The sequence below is a fragment of the Haematobia irritans genome, chromosome 1 (assembly GCF_050003625.1).
Source record: "Haematobia irritans isolate KBUSLIRL chromosome 1, ASM5000362v1, whole genome shotgun sequence".
NCBI classification, from domain to species: Eukaryota; Metazoa; Arthropoda; class Insecta; order Diptera; family Muscidae; genus Haematobia; species Haematobia irritans.
The window spans coordinates 101,146,499-101,166,819 of record NC_134397.1 but is presented as its reverse complement, the minus strand read 5'-3'; the positions used below and the strand labels follow the sequence as shown (position 1 = coordinate 101,166,819).

The window sequence follows — 20,321 nt, the reverse complement described above, 5'->3', positions numbered from 1 at the left end:
TTCGTTAATGACGCCATTTCGTCCCTTATATCGTCCACCGGTTCCTGCCATGGCTCTAAGTCAATCTCAACTTCATTGTCATCAATTTCGTCAGACTTTAGATCGTTTGCCTCAGTTGCAAAATACATCCTTATAATGGCTATCATTAACAACGGAGCATTGGACGGTATGCTTCCAAAGCAATAATGGGGGAAATAGAGATAGCCAAATGCAAATATTGAGTATCTTTGGTGTACCTGGGACATGATAGGGAGATGCCTCCATGTGCCGTTAAGACCTTGGTTGAGGAGTCACTGAAAACAAAGACAAAACTCATTATGGGATGTGATGCAAGTGCACATCTTAGTATTTGGGGAAGTATTGATATTAATGCAAGGGTAGAGTCGCAAATAAAGGGTGATTTGTTAAGAGCTTGATAACTTTTTTTTAAAAAAAAAACGCATAAAATTTGCAAAATCTCATCGGTTCTTTATTTGAAACGTTAGATTGGTCCATGACATTTACTTTTTGAAGATAATTTCATTTAAATGTTGACCGCGGCTGCGTCTTAGGTGGTCCATTCGGAAAGTCCAATTTTGGGCAACTTTTTCGAGCATTTCGGCCGGAATAGCCCGAATTTCTTCGGAAATGTTGTCTTCCAAAGCTGGAATAGTTGCTGGCTTATTTCTGTAGACTTTAGACTTGACGTAGCCCCACAAAAAATAGTCTAAAGGCGTCAAATCGCATGATCTTGGTGGCCAACTTACCGGTCCATTTCTTGAGATGAATTGTTCTCCGAAGTTTTCCCTCAAAATGGCCATAGAATCGCGAGCTGTGTGGCATGTAGCGCCATCTTGTTGAAACCACATGTCAACCAAGTTCAGTTCTTCCATTTTTGGCAACAAAAAGTTTGTTAGCATCGAACGATAGCGATCGCCATTCACCGTAACGTTGCGTCCAACAGCATCTTTGAAAAAATACGGTCCAATGATTCCACCAGCGTACAAACCACACCAAACAGTGCATTTTTCGTGATGCATGGGAAGTTCTTGAACGGCTTCTGGTTGCTCTTCACTCCAAATGCGGCAATTTTGCTTATTTACGTAGCCATTCAACCAGAAATGAGCCTCATCGCTGAACAAAATTTGTCGATAAAAAAGCGGATTTTCTGCCAACTTTTCTAGGGCCCATTCACTGAAAATTCGACGTTGTGGCAGATCGTAAGTCTATTCATGATGAAATGTCAAAGCATACTGAGCATCTTTCTCTTTGACACCATGTCTGAAATCCCACGTGATCTGTCAAATACTAATGCATGAAAATCCTAACCTCAAAAGAATCACCCTTTAGATTTTATTTTATTTTCGCACTAACCTGGTAGTTTGCAATAAGGGAGATGCAAATTACCAAAAATAGGCAAGAGGTTTTGGACGTCACATTGGCCTCTCCTATCTGAGTGTCAAGTTTTGAGGGTACAGCTTCTCATATCATCGCTACGAAAGTTGCAAATTGGCTGTTCGTACTTCAAAGAACATATTTCCGCAAATATTAGGAAATCTGATTGGAATTAAAGTGGCAGCCCGATTAAGTTTCAGGCTCACTTAGTGTACGATTAGGAGCTTTTTCCTAACCGGCAAAGTCTTTATTTATTAATTTAAAAAACTTTGCAAAAATTAATTTAAGGGCCAGTGTGAAACACGAAAAATAAGAAGTCGAGAGATGTCGACAGTGCGATTACAAAATTACAATAACTTTATTACTTAAAATTCTACCTATGCGGGAATGACGACAAAAAAGGGAATCAAAAATAAAATGTATATAAATATGTATGTTTGTGCCCTTCATTGGTTGTTTCGTTTGTTTGTCTTCTAAGCGACAGTTAGAAGACAACAACAACAATGACAATATGTACGCTTGCCTCGATCGATGCGTTTGCTCTGCTTAAGATAACCTAAGCAGAGAAAGCATCGATAGAGGCAGAGGTAAACAAAACAACAGGTATGCACAAATAATAAACGCGAAGTAAATTGCAATTAACAAGAACAACCAGACGACATGAAATAAAAAAAAAAATATGTAAAAAGTAAAAGTAATAAACAAATAAATAAAAATGAAACCAAATAAATAAAATATCAATCAGAAAAGCAAACATACACGCTCACAAAAAATCGCTTCTGTAACATATACTCCCAAACATATTTTGCTTCAAGCATATACATTTTTGGGTATTGCCCAAACATTTATATGTTTGATCTCTTCCAATATATAATATGTTTGAAAGCATATTGGTCTAAACAATATATGTTTGGGTAGTCTAAGTTCCAAACATTTTGTATTTTTGCATCCAAATTCAATAATGTTGTCTTCCAAAAAACAATATGTTATTATGTGAACATATAATATGTTTGGAAGCATTTTGCACCCAAAAATAAAGGGTGATTCTTTTGAGGTTAGGATTTTCATGCATTAGTATTTGACAGATCACGTGGGATTTCAGACATGGTGTCAAAGAGAAAGATGCTCAGTATGCTTTGACATTTCATCATGAATAGCCGAACGATCTGCCACAACGTCGAATTTTCAGTGAATGGGCCCTAGAAAAGTTGGCAGAAAATCCGCTTTTTTATCGACAAATTTTGTTCAGCGATGAGGCTCATTTCTGGTTGAATGGCTACGTAAATAAGCAAAATTGCCGCATTTGGAGTGAAGAGCAACCAGAAGCCGTTCAAGAACTGCCCATGCATCCCGAAAAATGCACTGTTTGGTGTGGTTTGTACGCTGGTGGAATCATTGGACCGTATTTTTTCAAAGATGCTGTTGGACGCAACGTTACGGTGAATGGCGATCGCTATCGTTCGATGCTAACAAACTTTTTGTTGCCAAAAATGGAAGAACTGAACTTGGTTGACATGTGGTTTCAACAAGATGGCGCTACATGCCACACAGCTCGCGATTCTATGGCCATTTTGAGGGAAAACTTCGGAGAACAATTCATCTCAAGAAATGGACCGGTAAGTTGGCCACCAAGATCATGCGATTTGACGCCTTTAGACTATTTTTTGTGGGGCTACGTCAAGTCTAAAGTCTACAGAAATAAGCCAGCAACTATTCCAGCTTTGGAAGACAACATTTCCGAAGAAATTCGGGCTATTCCGGCCGAAATGCTCGAAAAAGTTGCCCAAAATTGGACTTTCCGAATGGACCACCTAAGACGCAGCCGCGGTCAACATTTAAATGAAATTATCTTCAAAAAGTAAATGTCATGGACCAATCTAACGTTTCAAATAAAGAACCGATGAGATTTTGCAAATTTTATGCGTTTTTTCTAAAAAAAAAGTTATCAAGCTCTTAACAAATCACCCTTTATTATATGCTTAAAAAAAATTCTCCCAAACAATATTGTGCTCAAAATTTTTTTATTTATTTATTTATATATTTACAATCATAATGAATTATGAAAATAAACAGGTAATATAGGTGCTAACAACATAGGTTTTCGACCTGAATGCTCAAAATTTTGTTTCTGCCCAATTGTATATTCCCCCACATCTTTCTCACTTCCACGAGATTTTTTAGTTCTTAGCACCTTTTTCTGTAATACAAACATTGTAGAATAAATTATTCAATTGTATGATTTTTTTATTATAATTTTACCTTTTGCCGGACGGGGATTCGAACAGCGGACCACACAGTTTGTAAGGATCAAAGAAGTAGCTGATCAATTGCCCAAGGACAAATAAAATGTTAATTTTGTAATAACAAGCAACAACCACCAACTTAATTCAATATCGCTCCCTGTTAAATAGCGCTCCAAGCTACTAAACACATATATGTTTATAGGCTATTTCTAAATTAATATATGTTTGCATCCAAGCATATTATATTTACAGACATTTTATGTCCCAACATAATATGTTCTAACATATTAACATATATGTCCCAAACATGTTATGCTAGTTTATGAACATTATATGCTTGCACTCAAAAATATTGTGTTTAAAAATTTGTGTTCCAAACATATAATGTTTATAGCCAAACATATGAAAAACAGTCTTTTTCATCCGTGTAGTAAACTAAAAAAATAAAGTATAATAGTATGAAATGAAATTTTAAAAATTGAAATTGAAATAAACAAAAATGAAAAACATAAAATTTATACGATGACCGAACATGCCGGCCCCATTGAAAGGACTCTTTCAATTTACTAGCAGTGCGAGTTTGTGAATAGGTCGGCGTATAACTCCCTTCATGGTATTGACATCGGCTACTCGAATGCGTCCGTCTCGGCCAGGAACAGCGTTGATGATTCTTCCCATGAGCCGTTTTTGAGGAGGAATGTTATCTTCGTGAACCAAAACCAGTAAACCAATAGCGATATTTGAGACAGAGGCAGTCCATTTATTTCTAACTTGCAGTTCGTTAATGTACTCATGAGACCATTTCTTCCAAAATCGTTGTTTTATTGCTGTAATCTGAGACCAGTGTTCCAGATTGCTTATATTGTTTGATGTGACTTCACGTTCAGGTAGAGGGCGTAAGGTACTGCCAGTGATGAAGTGGCCTGGAGTGAGGGCTTCAAAATCGCTGGGGTCAGATGACATCGGGGAAATCGGCCTTGAGTTTAAAATGGATTCAATTTCGACTAGCGCTGTGACAAGTTCTTCAAAAGTAAGTCGAGTGTTCGATTCAAGTGGCCGTTGGCTGATTTGACGGCAGCCTCCCATAGCCCGCCAAAATGGGGCGCACGTGGCGGAATGAAAAGAAAATTTACGAATTCATTGGCACATTAGTTAACTATTTCATTTTGATGATTTTGATCAAAGAGAAAAATTTTCAGGTCCTTCAGTTTTGAGTTCGCGCCGACAAAATTAGTGCCATTGTCGCAATAGATGTCCGTCGGTAAACCTCTTCGACCAATCATTCTTTTGAGCGCTGCGATGAAAGCGTCTGTTGACAAATCGGAGACAGCTTCGATGTGGACTGCTTTTGTTGCGAGACAAACAAAAACAGCAATGTAAGTCTTATAAGGTATTTTACCTCGAATGCGTAAGTAAGTGTTGACAGGACCACAGAAATCCACGGCACATCTCGCAAAAACTCTCGATGGGTTAAGACGATCCACAGGCAAATTTGACATCATTTGTTGAAGAAGTTTTGGCCGATAGCGAATGCAATGGGGACATGAGTTTACGATCTTGCGGCAAAGACTTCGTAAGTTGATTATCCAGTAGCGCATTCGGGTCAGCGAAACCAAGGCCTTTGGGCCAGCATGATAATTTTTGATATGAAGATGGCGAACGTAACAAATTACAAAGTTGTTGTCCTTTGGCAAAATAATTAGATGTTTTTGTGCCTCAGGAATATCAGCCAATTCCAATCGACCTCCAACCTTCAAAATGTCTTTGCCACTTGAAGAGTCAATAAACGGGTTGAGACATTTTAGGGAACCTTCAGGGTCTTGTTTCTTTAATGCACGCTTTATATCATCTTTAAAATGTGTTTGTTGAATATTCCATACAATAGACAGAACAGCGCGATCTAGTTCTTGTAGTTGTAAAGTGTCAGTAGTGGCAAAAGTCGATTTTGAAGACGATAACTTGTAGAAAAAGCGAAATATCCAGGCAACAACTCGAATAATTTTTATATATGAGCTGCAATTTTCAACAAATTGTGAAACTCTGTTGGGTTGTAACTGAAGATTCAGAGTAGTTTTCCGTTTCTCTTTGTTCAGGATTTCATGGTCACTTTCATCACACCTGTTTGGGGGCCATTTCTCTGACTCCTGAGTAAGAAAATCTGGGCCAGAAAACCAAATTGATAACTTTAGTTCTTGAACAGTAGATCCCCTTGAGACAATATCAGCAGGATTCAAACTGGAAGGTACATGGCGCCAATTGCAACCATTTGTAGAATCCTGTATTTTAGAAATTCTGTTCCCCACGAATACAGAAAGTGTCGAAGAATGTTGCTTGAGCCAATGAAGAACTATCTGCGAGTCAGTCCACAAAAATACGGAGCTTTTTGGAATGTTAAGAATATTTTGTGTTTCTAAGTTCTAAATTCGGCAATGACTTTCGTTTGGTTGGGGCAACTCTAGATTTAGCTGTGTAAAGTTGTGAATGCCCTTTACCAGACATAGTTTTGACTCTGATATAGAGACAACAACCATAAGCTCGAATTGAAGAATCACAGAACCCATGCAATTGGATGGAAATTGGATTGGGTGACAAACAATAGCGAGAAATTTGAAGAGCAGGTAATAATTCGAAATCGTGAACTAAATTCATCCAAGCAGTATGTAAGTCTTGTGGAACTGATTCATCCCAGCCAATGTTGAGTATCCATAGTTCTTGAAGGATAATTTTGGCTTTTATTATAAGAGGTGCCAGAAATCCAAGAGGATCGAAAAGCGAAGACGAGAGTGACAAAATTGTGCGTTTTGTTACTGATCCAGAGTAGGACTTAGGCGAGAAAGAAAATAAGAAATTATCTGTTTGTTGGTCCCAAGAAATGCCCAATGCACTTGTAACTGAGGACTCGTCCAAATTCAAATCTTTAACCGTTTTATCATTGCGAAAACTCTTATGATTTGAATGCCATTTATCCAATTCGAAACAAGCCATTTTCAAAATTTCAGTAACTTGGTACTTCAGTTCGGATAATTCTTCGATAGTTTCAGCACCTCCAAGAAAATCATCAACATAGAAAGAAGTTTTAATAGCCTTTGCGCCAAGCTCAAAACTATCCATAAATTCATCAGCAATATACTGCAATGAGCGAACCGCGAGAAAAGGGGCAGCTGAGGTTCCATATGTGACAGTGTTTAGCTGGTATGTTTTTATTTCATCTTGATTTGAGTGTCTCCACAAAATATATTCAAAACTACTATCTCTCTGGTCAATCAAAACTTGCCTATACATTTTTACAATATCGGCAGTGAGAGCGAAGCGATACAAGCGAAAACGTAGAAGCAGTAAAAATAATTCTTCTTGAATTGTAGGGCCAACCATTAAAATTTCATTTAACGATTTGTGATTTGATGTGGGGCAAGATGCGTCAAAAACGACACGAAGTTTAGTCGACGTACTGTTCGGTTTAAAGACGCAGTGATGAGGAATATAATAGTGTGGTTCATGTAGTTTCGGATTTTTCACCAGGCTCATGTGTCCCGAATCTTCGTACTCCATCATGAACGAGATATACTTTGCTTTCAAATCTGCATCACGGTTAAGACGCCGTTCTAGAGAAGCAAAACATTGTAATGCAGTATTGCGAGAGACACCAAGAGAATTAGAAGTTTCCTTGAATGGTAGCCTAACAACAATTCTACCTGATGATTCACGAGACACAGTATTTTGAAAGAATTTCTCACATTCCATTTGTTCTGGTGTGAATTCGTTTCCGTTGTCGTTGATTTCCTCAACTTTCCAAAGATGTTCCAAATTAATGTTAATTTCTTCTTCAATTGAAAGCAAATATGCTGAATTGAAATTATTATCCCTAGAAGCATTATATTTTCCAGTGACAATCCACCCAAATAAAGTTTTTTGTAGTTTTGGTAGATCTGGGCCAAGTTTGATTTGACCAACGGACAAAATATCGAAGAATGTTTCTGTACCAATAAGCAAATCGATTTTCTTAGATTTAAAGAAACCTTCATCAGCAAGTTGAGTATTAGGAGGCAGATTCCATGTGGAGACATCCAGTTCCGAATCAGGTTGATACGATATGTGTGGTGTGATACAAAAGGAAAGTGGCACTTCATAGTCAGTTATCCGAGATTTAACAGTTGTGGAACAATTATGCTTGATTTGTGTACAAGTGCTTCCAATGCTAGAAACTTCAACTGATTTTTTAACTCGTTGTAGTTTCAGACGATGTGCAAACTCATCTGTGACGAAATTTACTTGTGAACAAGAATCTGAAAGAGCCCTTCCTATCTTATACGAGCCAGAATCGTCTTTAACGAGAACCATTGCAGTTGCGAGAAGAATATGAGGAGACGTGACAGCGCTGGTGGTGGATGGCGTTGGCTCTGGAGTAGTCGATCTTGGACCCAACTGGGAACGATGAAGCATGGTGTGATGCGATCGAGAACAGGTTTTGCATTTAAACGATGATGGGCAATTAGTCACTTGATGACCTTTAGCAAGACAATTAATGCAAAGACCAAGTTTTTTGGCATTTTCAAACCGAAGGGGCACATCGATCAAGGCCGTATTCAGGGGGGGGGGGATGAGGGGGATCAAACCCCCCCCCCCCCGAAATGAATGAATATTTTTATATAAATATATATTTTTAGCTGCATAGAAAAATCTTATCGAAGATGTTGAAGAAAAGCTGGAGGTTTTATTTTGAAAAACGCTTACCTATAAAACTTGCACAAATCATAGAATACTAGTTGAAAAGCCCGTCAAACGACGGTCGAAAAAAACAAATTGTTTTTGTTCTCGCACCACAAATTTCATTTTTGGAAAATGTCTTTCTGCTTTTTATTTGTGTTTGTTGTTCTTTTTGTGAACATTACTCGCTTTGTTTGGCTATAGCAACAACAACGAAACAGCCAAACACACATGTGTAAATGAAATGGCGCAAAACCTGCGAAAAGAACCTGCCTAATTCAGCGATGGAAGCACTTGGAGAGTGCAATAAAGAGATATTTCCAAACGTGCATATTCTTTTAAAAATTTTGGTCACTTTGCCAGTTACTCAGGGGTGGAAAATACAATTTTTAAGAAAGTACAAAAAAGGTATTTTTTGAGCGGAAAGGTACTTTTTACTAAATTGCAACAAAAATTTCACTGGAAAATTATTGTCAAGAGACTAAATTTTAAAGAAAATAAAATTTTGACAAAATTTTCTATATAAATAAAATTTTGCAAAAATTTTCTATAGAAATAAAATTTTGCAAAAAAAATCTGTGAAAAAAAATGTTGCAAAATTTTTTCTATAGAAATAAAATTTTGCAAAAATTTCCTATAGAAATAAAATTAGTACAAAATTTTCAATTGAAATAAAATTTTGACAAAATTTTCTATAAAAATAAAATTTTGCAAAAATTCTATATAGAAATAAAATTTTGACAACATTTTCTACCGAAATAAAAAATCGATAATATAGAATCGCATTCTTTTTTCGACTAAAACATTCTTGAAGTTCAATAAAATCATGTTTTTGACTATGTCTTTTACAAAATCGAGATTTTCTTCCCACATAAACATGTCTGTTTTGCCATATTTGTAAAAGACTATTAGCAAATAAGGTTGATAAAGACTTTCTCAAAATATTAAAATATTTTGTCAAAGCTATTGTACCATAAATCTGATATCGACTCAAAAATGTCTACACAAAATGTACTAAATCATTCGCGGGGGTACTACGGTACTGACCGGGGTGAAAAAGTATTGAAAAAAGTACTATAGTACTGCATTTTCCATCCCTGCAGTTACTACGTACTCATCCGAACTTTCATTTTCAACAATGAAGAGATTAAAGACGTATCTTAGAAATTCGACTAGCGAGAGTAGACTCAATGGATTGGCATTAATGTCGGTTCATCGCCGAATAAATGTGCCGACTGAAGAAGTAATTGATTTGTTTGCTGCCCAAAAAGCCCGTCGGCTCAATTTAATATTATAAAAATATTGTATACATATGCATAAATAAAATTTTCTACACATGAGATTATATGAATATTTTTTTTTTAAGTTGATAATGAACTGCAAAGTGCTGAAACATTATCCACAAGGCTTCTTAATTGACCAGAATTTGACTTTGAGACATCAGGAAGTTCAAAAAGAGTTGAAATATTTTCTATAAAAATCAATGTATTGTTGTCGTAGCGAGATTTTAGACGTTCTAACGCCTTGGGATAATTTTCATTGGTGATTTGAAATGCTTTCACAGTTTCCAAAGCATTCCCATGGAGGCAGTTTAGTAAATGGTTGAATTTTTCGATATTGGAGAGCCCATGTTCACGATTGATAATTTGTTTAAAAGAAGTAATGAAATTTTTGTACTCACTGTATTTCCCATTAAAGGGAGTTTATTGTTGGGAGTTTATTTGTTGGTACCGGTATAGAAAATGATGATTCGGACAATGTTGCGTTATGCCCTTCATCCGTAAGTTGCTTTTGTATGTTAGAACTGATATAACAATACAAGTCCTCAATGTCTCCACGACCATTGTCATCAGGGTCAAGATTTTCAATTTTTGTTTGGGTCGAAAGAATTTGTTTAAAATATGATTCTAAGATTCCAAGGCGACACTTCAAATCCGCAACAGAAAAATTTTTATTTTTGGCATTTGCCTCAATCACTGTTTTTATACGAGAAATATTTTTCTTCGTTATGGTACGTTGTTGTTTTAATTCTTCCAAACTCATGTTTTTTCAAAATGGAGAAATGACCGCACAAATTTATACAAAATTATTACGTAACAGTGAAGAGACAAAGCTTGCAAAATATACAACAACAAAATTTTATTTAAATTATTTTGTAGTACAATTATTGGCCAATGAAAAAAAAATATTAAATAAATCAAACGGCTTGAATTTGGGACAACACACTTTTATTTGCTTTATTTGTAATAAATCACAATGTTTTATGTTTGTACCACTCTTGAGACAAATTTGAAACTATTGCTTTTTGATGGCTTTGCAATGACAATTAAATGGAAACACAACAACAATTTTTTTAAATGGCTCACAAGGACACCCCGCGAAAAAAAACAGTATTATTGGAAAGTATTTCACAAATTTTAATGTTAAAAAATTTTCCTTTTTTTATATTGGAATGGGAGCAGAATTAGTAATAGCAAATTTGTTTAATTTTTATTGTTCACCACTGTGACTTGATTTTGAACACAATAATTGGGATATTTTTGATTGTAATTAATCGAGGCAAATATTTCAATAAATTTGATTGATTTAGAACGAAAAGTTTATTTGAGTTATTTCACTTGGGTTTGTTCTTTGTTTGGAAATATGTACACTGCACTTGGTGATTTGATTGGGTTTTGTTCGCGATAATACGAGAAAGTGTTTTTAATTTCCAAATTGTTTAAAAAATTTCCCACGAAAACGACGATAAAATAGAGAACTTCCTTACGAAAACGATAAATTGTTTGTAATATTTTCACACTGTCCTGTCACGGTCGCCAAAATGTACGATTAGGAGCTTTTTCCTAACCGGCAAACTCTTTATTTATTAATTTAAAAAAAACTTTGCAAAAATTAATTTAAGGGCCAGTGTGAAACACGATAAAATAAGAAGACGATAGATGTCGACAGTTCGATTACAAAATTACAATAACTTTATTACTTAAAATTCTACCTATGCGGGAATGACGACAAAAAAGGGAATCAAAAATAAATTTATATAAATATGTATGTTTGTGCCCTTCATTGGTTGTTTCGTTTGTTTGTCTTCTAAGTGACAGTTAGAAGACAACAACAACAATGACAATATATATGCTTGCCTCGATCGATGCTTTTGCTCTGCTTAAGATAACCTAAGCAGAGAAAGCATCGATAGAGGCAGAGGTAAACAAAACAACAGGTATGCACAAATAAATAACGCGAAGTAAATTGCAAACGACATGAAATAAATAAAAAATATGTAAAAAGTAAAAGTAATAAACAAATAAATAAAAATGAAACCAAATAAATAAAATATCAATGAGAAAAGAAAAAATAGTAAACTAAAAAAATAAAGTATAATAGTATGAAATGAAATTTTAAAAATTGAAATTGAAATAAATAAAAATGAAAAACATAAAATTTAGACGATGACCTAACACTTAGACTATTCAGTCCATTGTGATGTGATGATACCAGCAGTACCAGAGATAAATCTAAGCACTGTGTAGGATATCGAACAAACCATGGAGCGGATTTCAAAGGCCTTCAACATATCACTGAAAGCTGCATGCCCTAGAGGAAAGCCAATGTATGCCCTAGAGGAAAGCCAATGCATGCCCTAGAGGAAAGCGAATGCATGCCCTAGAGGAAAGCGAATGCATGCCCTAGAGGAAAGCCAATGCATGCCCTAGAGGAAAGCGAATGCATGCCCTATAGGAAAGCCAATGCATGCCCTAGAGGAAAGCGAATGCATGCCCTAGAGGAAAGCCAATGCATGCCCTAGAGGAAAGCCAATGCATGCCCTAGGTTAGGTTAGGTTAGGTTAGGTTATGTGGCAGCCCGATGTATCAGGCTCACTTAGACTATTCAGTCCATTGTGATACCACAGTGGTGAACTTCTCTCTTATCACTGAGTGCTGCCCGATTCCATGTTAAGCTCAATGACAAGGGACCTCCTTTTTATAGCCGAGTCCGAACGGCGTTCCACATTGCAGTGAAACCACTTAGAGAAGTTTTGTAACCCTCAGAAATGTCACCAGCATTACTGAGGTAGGATAATCCACCGCTGAAAAACTTTTGGTGTTTGGTCGAAGCAGGAATCGAACCCACGACCTTGTGTATGCAAGGCGGGCATGCTAACCATTGCACCACGGTGGCTCTAGAGGAATATATATATATTTCTATATATATATATTTCTCTTTCATTGTTCGATGTTTTGAAGTGTGTTAAGATATTTTGAACGGCGATCGGCTTTTCTTTTCTAAGATCTATGAATCAATGCGTTTTGTTTCATACAAATTATATTGTGGTTACCCTGTCGTCCAATTTTATGGGTTTAAGGTGTAATACTTATAGTATTTTTGCTTTATTTCAAAAATTGGCTTCTTTGGAATCTATGATTGACTTTACGGTTTTGTGTTAGAGAAGTGATCTAACCCAAGGTTGTCACATACGTTTCATAACGCTGATGAAATATTAACTTGTCCGACTACAATAGTCAATATATTTCGAATATTTTTCCTTTTCTTCTGTTTTTTGGAAGTTGTTACAAATCTTTAGTTTCTTTTGGTCAGTATCTTTATTTGTACCCGTTTTCTGCCTATTTTTTCGTTCCTTTGCAGTTCTGAATTACCATGAGCGCATTGGAAAAATTTATTCGGGCCAATGATAAATTGGTCAAATTCGAACAGGAATTGACCGATGCAGTCATTTCCGACTCGACTATTTATTCTCTCGAAGTCCATCGAGAGGAATTAAAGTCTATGTGGTCCACTATTAAAGGTCTTTACGACAAATGTATTGACCACTTTGATAAAGAGGAAAAGAAGGAAGATAAGGCAAAGGGCAAAGGGGATAAATCATTGGATACTGACTCAGAGGAAGGGAATTCCCTTCAAGATAGTGTAAATGCTAGATTTCACAGTTCCTATGATACTTATGTCCGAGTTGTTTCAAAAATTAGTTCCGATATCCTTAATCGATCTGAAGTTCCAAGAACTACTGTCCAAAATTCGAATTTCCATTTGCCTGCTTGCGATACGGAGTCGTTTCGGGGAGACTATCAATCATGGCCTTCTTTCCGAGACATGTTCTCCGCCATATATGTTAATAATTCCAGCCTCTCAAAGGTTCAGAAACTTTTTCATTTGAGAAAGAAAACTGAAGGAGAGGCGCATGACATCGTCAAGAAATGTCCCTTAACCAATAGTGGCTTTGATATTGCATGGGCTAATCTAAGGGATAGATTCGAAAACAAAAGGATGCTGGTCCACAGCCAGCTCCGACAGCTTTTCAATCTGACACCGATTAATACCGAATCGAGCGAGGAAATTAAATGCATTCAGAGGGACATTAATTCCTGCATTTCATCCTTAAAAATGTATGACATTGATGTCTCCAGCTGGGATGCAATTTTTGTATACATTTGCTCAACGAAGCTACCTCGTGTTACTCTTTCATTGTGGGAACAATCAATTCTGAACAAAAATGATTTGTCGAGTTGGAATGACTTGGATTGTTTTTTGTCTAGTCGTTATCAGACTCTGGAAACCATCAGCGAAATTAATGGACCTTCTAAGACTGAGAAATCTCCTTCCTATTCTAGGAAAGTAATTTCATCGATGAGCAAGAAGGTTAATACCAACCATACAAAAATTTCTTCTTCCTCATCGAATCCTTTATGTAATTTATGTTCCAACGAATCTCATACGATCCGCAAATGTCCGAAGTTTCTTAACATGAATGTCGAGGATAAAGTCTCGTACATTCGTAGACAGAACTTATGTCTGAATTGTTTTGCTAAAGCCCATGGTGTAAAGGATTGCAAAAGTCCACATAACTGCTTCTCATGTGGAAAAAGGCATAATACGCTTTTACACCGTGACTTTAACTCATCGCAGGCTGTGCGGTCCATACCGAACCCAGGCTGTCAAGTTCAGGTTCCAAATCCCCATCCAATACAGTCCACGGTTCCTCCGACAACCACTAATTATGTGAATACTGAGCCTATATCTTTACAGCCTTCGACATCTGGCAGAATCCAATCGTGTTTTGCTTCACATTCTCACCATGTATTGCTCGGCACAGCTTTAGTTCAAATCACCCATATCGGGGTGAAATATTTCGTTAGAGCCTTGATTGATTCCGGATCTCAAGGTTCTTTTATTTCTGAACGCGTTTTCAATATCCTTAAATTACCATTTCAATCTATTGACGCCGAAATTGCTGGCCTTAATGGTGTCACATCCGCAAAAGCTAGAAAATTGGCAACATTTTCAATATGCCCCCGTTTTACCTCAGATTTTGAGGTAGACGTTAGGGCTTTAGTTGTTCCGCGACTTTCAGGCGATCTTCCAAGTACTTCCATTAATCGTTCCGTTCTAACAAATTTCCCTGATATTCAACTCGCTGACCCAAAGTTCTACGAAAGTGACCGAATCGATTTATTGATTGGTGCGGATTTATTCAACAGTATTATGTTGGAAAATGTTCATCGTAATATTTGTGGCTCTCTGATTGCTCAGGAGACGGTATTTGGGTGGATAGTAACTGGACCTGTTCAGTCACATCCCAAAATATCATCATTTTCCACAGTTGTATCCTTTTGTACAGAAACAAATTTGGAAAAACAGCTGAAGCGTTTTTGGGAGGTGGAGGAAGTTCCGCAAAAACCTCACATTTCTGATTCGGATTCATTTTGCGAAAAATTATATTCTGATACCACTACACGGGATGTAAACGGTCGGTATATAGTGTCTCTTCCGTTTAAGCCATCGTTTACAGAAAGTTCCCTTTCAATAGGTCCATCGAGATCTATCGCAAAAGCTCAATTCTTGAGAAATGAATCTCGGTTATTGAGAAACATGGACCAGAAAGAGCAATACGATTCGGTTGTACACGAATATATAGATTTGGGTCATATGGTGAAAGTTCCTACGCCTGCCTATGAAAATTTTCCTACGCACTACTATCTTCCTCATCATGCTGTGATTAAGCCTGATAGGACCACTACAAAGGTAAGAGTTGTATTCAATGCCTCTTGCCCCAGCTCTTCAGGTACATCATTGAATGACGTCCTATATCCAGGACCAATCCTCCAAAACGATTTGACGTTACTTCAAGATTTCAAAGAATTCTTTTTCGTTCCAATCCCAATGACCAAATTGAGGATTTTGAATTACAGACAGTCACTTTTGGGGTTAATGCGGCACCATACTTGGCAATTAGAACGTTATTACAACTGTCAAATGATTGTAGTGATTCACATCCTATGGCTAGTCAAATAATTCGTGATGACATGTACGTTGATGATGTTCTTAGCGGATGCCATGATCTCCAAACGGCCTTTGAGGCAAAAAATCAACTGGTTTCCGCTCTGAATTCCGCGTGCTTTCCTTTAAGAAAATGGACATCAAATTCAGCCAAACTTCTACAATCATTGCCAAAGGAACATGTTCTGAAACAAGATTTCCTAGTCTTCGATGACTCTAGTCAAATCAAAACCCTAGGAGTTAAATGGAATGCCATGTCCGATTGTTTCCTTTTTGACATTCAGGCTTTATCACCAAGAACGAGGTATACCAAAAGGCAAGTACTTTCGGAGATATCAAGGATATTTGATCCAGCGGGATGGCTATCTCCTATTGTAATCCTCGCTAAGATTCTTATGCGAAATGTGTGGCTTTCCAAAGTTGCTTGGGACGAGGATATCACACCCAAGTGCTTTCAAGACTGGGTACAGTTCTTACAAAATTTTTCGTCCACCAATTCCATTCAAATACCTCGATGGATTTCCTACTCCCCCATATGTAGCCTTCAATTTCATGCATTTTGTGATGCATCAGAAAATGCTTATGCTGCGGTAATATATACCCGCATCCAATTAGAAAACGACTCTGTCTGCATCAATTTGTTGACTTCCAAATCTCGAGTGGCTCCGGTTAAATCACTTTCGATTCCAAAACTCGAACTTTGTGGAGCTGCCTTATTAGCAGATGTCGTCGAATCTGTTGTTCCATCTATGAAGGTAACGAACTACGAGATTTATAAATGGACCGACTCCACTATAGTCCTAGCCTGCATGTCATTGGAAAACTTTTGTTGCCAATCGTGTGTCGCTGATATACAACAAAGTAGGTGTGGACAACTGGTTTCACATAGATACCCGATCAAATCCTGCGGACTTGGCCAGCCGAGGTGTTTATCCGAAGGACTTAGTCAACAATTCATTATGGTGGTCAGGACCGCATTGGTTGGTAGAACCACCAAACTGTTGGCCTTTATGTAATGACTTTCCATCTGAGACTGATTTAGAGCAAAAAGTTGTAAGGGTACACTTTGTTACTGATTCCAGTGACATAGATCTTCTTGAACGTTTTTCGTCTTTCCAACATGCCATTCGAGTCATATGCTACGTTTACAGATTTTTCCTCAGAACCCATCCAAAATATCGCCATTCATTCTCATTTGATTCAACCGATTTAACTGCTACAGAGGTCACGAAAGTAAGAGACAAATTAATTGTTCTTTCCCAAGTGAAATATTTCCCTGACGTTCATGAAGCTTTACTTCAGAAGAAAACGATTCCAAAATCATCCTCTATCAACAGTCTTAACCCTTTCCTAGATGGTCATGGCATTATTCGTGCATTTGGTCGATTAGCTTATTCACCAGCCCTGAGTTATAATGAACGTTATCCAATCATTCTTCCGTACAACTGTCCTTTTAGCCGACTTTTAGTCCAATTTACTCACGTCCTAAGTCTCCACGGCGGTAATCAACAGGTCCTCAATATTGTTAGACTCCAATTCTGGATTCCGAAGTTAAAAAACTTGATCAAAACTATCATTCATAAGTGCAAAATATGTGTCCTTCACAGAAGAAAACTTCAAACTCAGCTCATGGCTGCTCTTCCTCCCGCCCGAACTATCCTTAAGCGTCCATTTCATAATACGGGTGTGGATTTTGCCGGCCCGTTTGATATTAAGAGTTTTTCTGGACGAGGTTCAAAAATTTCCAAAGGCTATGTATGTTTGTTCGTGTGTTTTGCTACCAAAGCAATTCATCTGGAAGCCACTTCCTCGTTATCTACTTCCACTTTCTTAGCCGCTTTTCAACGTTTCATAGCCAGACGAGGGTGTCCCCTTAACATTTATTCTGACAACGGAAAGAATTTTGTTGGGGCATCACGGGAAATTGTTAAGGATTTCCTAATAGCCTCTCGATCTAATATTGTGTCACAATTTGCCCACCAGCAACTCTCCTGGCATTTCGTTCCTCCCGGTGCACCACACATGGGTGGTTTATGGGAAGCCGGAGTGAAAAGTTTTAAGAACCATTTCAAGAAAATTTCCGGGGGTTTCACTTATTCTTTTGAAGAATTTTGCACTCTCTTATCAAAAATCGAATCCTGCCTAAATTCCAGACCAATATCCAGAATGTCAGAAGATCCCACGGATCTGAATCCGCTTACGCCAGGACACTTCCTTACTGGTGGACCCTTATTGGCCCCTCCAGAACCTTCTTATGATACTCATCCCGAATCGGTTGTTAATCGTTGGCAGCGCGTCAAAGTTCTTCAGCAACACTTCTGTCAACGATGGAAAACCGAATACTTAAGGGAACTCCATAAGAGAAATATATGGAAAAATCCCGAAAAGGATATAGAAATTGATTCTGTCGTTGTCATTCGTGATGAAAACCTTCCACCCAACGAATGGCGAATTGGTCGAGTTGTAAAACTATACCCAGGAAAAGACAAGCGAGTAAGAGTAGTTGATGTATACACAGCGAAAGGTGTAATAACTCGACCCATTGTAAAGCTGGTAATTCTTCCAACAATTTAGCTAAGTGGCACACTCACTTCTCCCAAATCAAGTCCTTCCTACCGTCTCATTAAATTTTCTATAAACGTTTATTTGTAGCTTATTTTAATTTCAGGATGCCTAGAATCATAAAAAATAGGTCTTTGACACCAAAGCGACCCACAACGTACAAGCGAGCCTTCCAGTGTCGGATCTGCAAAAAATATCACCCATTGCGTCTTTGTAAACGATTTCTATCCATGGGTCCCTACCAACGGAAAAAAGCTGTAGAGAAGTTTAACTATTGTACAAACTGTTTAGCGCATGAACACTCAAGCTCTGGATGTTTTTCCAATACTGGATGTCACATTTGTCGAAAACTGCATCACACGCTTCTCCACCAAAAGCTTCCAAGTCGATCACGTAAAACTGACTCTGCAGTTTCAATAGTAACACATACTTTGCCGTCTCAAACTGTCACCATTCTTCCTACAGCTATTGTGAAAATTGCACACGGAGGTCGTCTACACCCAATTCGTGCCCTTATTGACACTGGCTCTGCCATAAGCCGCATTTCCCAGACAACGGTCACAAAGCTTGGTATTTCTACCAGCCGTGTGGAAAATACATTTATCTGCCAAATATCAATTCGAGCCATGTCTGATCCGAAAGCTAGATTTTCATCGAGTTTCCGTGTTGACAACAGAATTGCAATGAAAACCCCCTCAAATTCCTTGCCTTCTACATTTAAGGAAAAGTTCGTAAATTTGATCCTGGCGGACCCAACATTTTATGAGAATGCGCCGATTTCAGCAGATGTTTAACCTAAGCTTATCCTCGGCGGTGTGATGCCCAATCAAGAAGGCAGGCTGATGGCACAGAACTCCATCTTGGGATGGTTGGTTTTTTTATTGAACTCTTTATTCGAACTTTCTATATATACTTTTAAATAACTTTTTTTTTGATGGTACCATCAAGGGGCCCGGAATGTTTGTGTCACAGAATTGCATCCCTAATTGTAATAAGCGACTCTTTAAAGCTAAGATTTGCCATAAGTTCAAATGCAGGTGGCGTTGCCCTGCATTCGTTAAGATAATGAATACGTCAAACAAATGTTAGTTGTTAAGTTCTTGCCTAAATAAAGTGTTACTTTGTATTTAACATCGAAACGAACAACACGGTAATTTCCATCATTTCAATCAGGGATACTTCCACCATTCTAACCCTTTTGTTTCCACATTTTCTTTTTCTATCCTTCTTCGAGGAAACATTTGGTCCAAATCGAGTGGTTTCATAAATTATTATTGGTGTTTTGCAGCCATCTAGACCTTTATCCAGCCAATTTCTCTTCGAAGCATCCCCTAAACATTTTTGGTCCTTCGAACCGGATTTCTGCAAGAAGTTGGTACCGGTTGCATAACAGTAATCCCTAGACACTACTTGATTTAATCACTCAGGAGCATATCCCACATTCCCATCTGTCCCAGGTTTGCATTTGTCTCTATATTGTCTTCAATGGTATGTACGTTTCGATTAAGCAAATAGTATTGTGTTGAACGGCAATAGAAAAGGCGCGAATGAATGAGTCAGTCGAATTATTCTTTTTTTTGCGATTTCGTTTTTTAACGAGAGTTCCCCAAATTCTAAATGTGCAAAAGTAAAACGCATAATACAAATTTTATATATGCTATAAAAGCTTAAATTCCAAAGAAAAAATTGTGCGGTTCAAAAATTCCATAAAATCCACGAGCATTTCTAAGCGAACCGAATATTACTAAGGTATTTTAGATATTCGCCATTTTCCGAGCAAAAGAAAAAAAAAATCGTTTAAAATTCTCAATTCATATAAAATTCATATGAAAGCTTTAAAAATTAAACGAGTGTCTTTCCCAATGTTACCATTTTCCATGTTCTGAAAAAATAATTTCTATCTTAATTCTTTAAGAGTTGCAATAAATGGCAAATACAAAAAGAAAATAAAAAAGGAGAAAGTGAAAAAGGCGTCAAAGTGATCACATGTGTGCTTTACGTATATTTCTTTATGTGTGATATTTTTGCCACATTGGTACAACTAGAAAAAAGAAAGAAGGGAATAATAAGTATTTTGCTATGATATGTTCGAAAACATAACCTGAAATATTAAGTGTCCATATATACACGTTAATTTTTTATATACAT

The 20,321-nt window shown here is 37.2% G+C and overlaps 1 protein-coding gene across 3 annotated transcripts in view; it reads left to right on the top strand.

Moving 5' to 3' along the window:
* Window positions 1-19,319, top strand: part of LOC142221517 (protein O-mannosyl-transferase 2-like) — an 84,598-nt gene extending 65,279 nt beyond the window's left edge. For 2 of the 3 annotated variants that reach the window (XM_075291270.1, XM_075291271.1), the window contains one exon: window positions 18,280-19,319. In XM_075291270.1, the coding sequence (XP_075147385.1) occupies window positions 18,280-18,967 (688 nt within the window). In that variant the 3' untranslated portion in view covers window positions 18,968-19,319. Of the gene's footprint in view, window positions 1-18,263 lie in introns of all 3 variants that reach the window. The other variant, XM_075291272.1, reaches the window with a different exon arrangement.
* The last annotated feature ends 1,002 nt before the right edge of the window (window positions 19,320-20,321 follow it).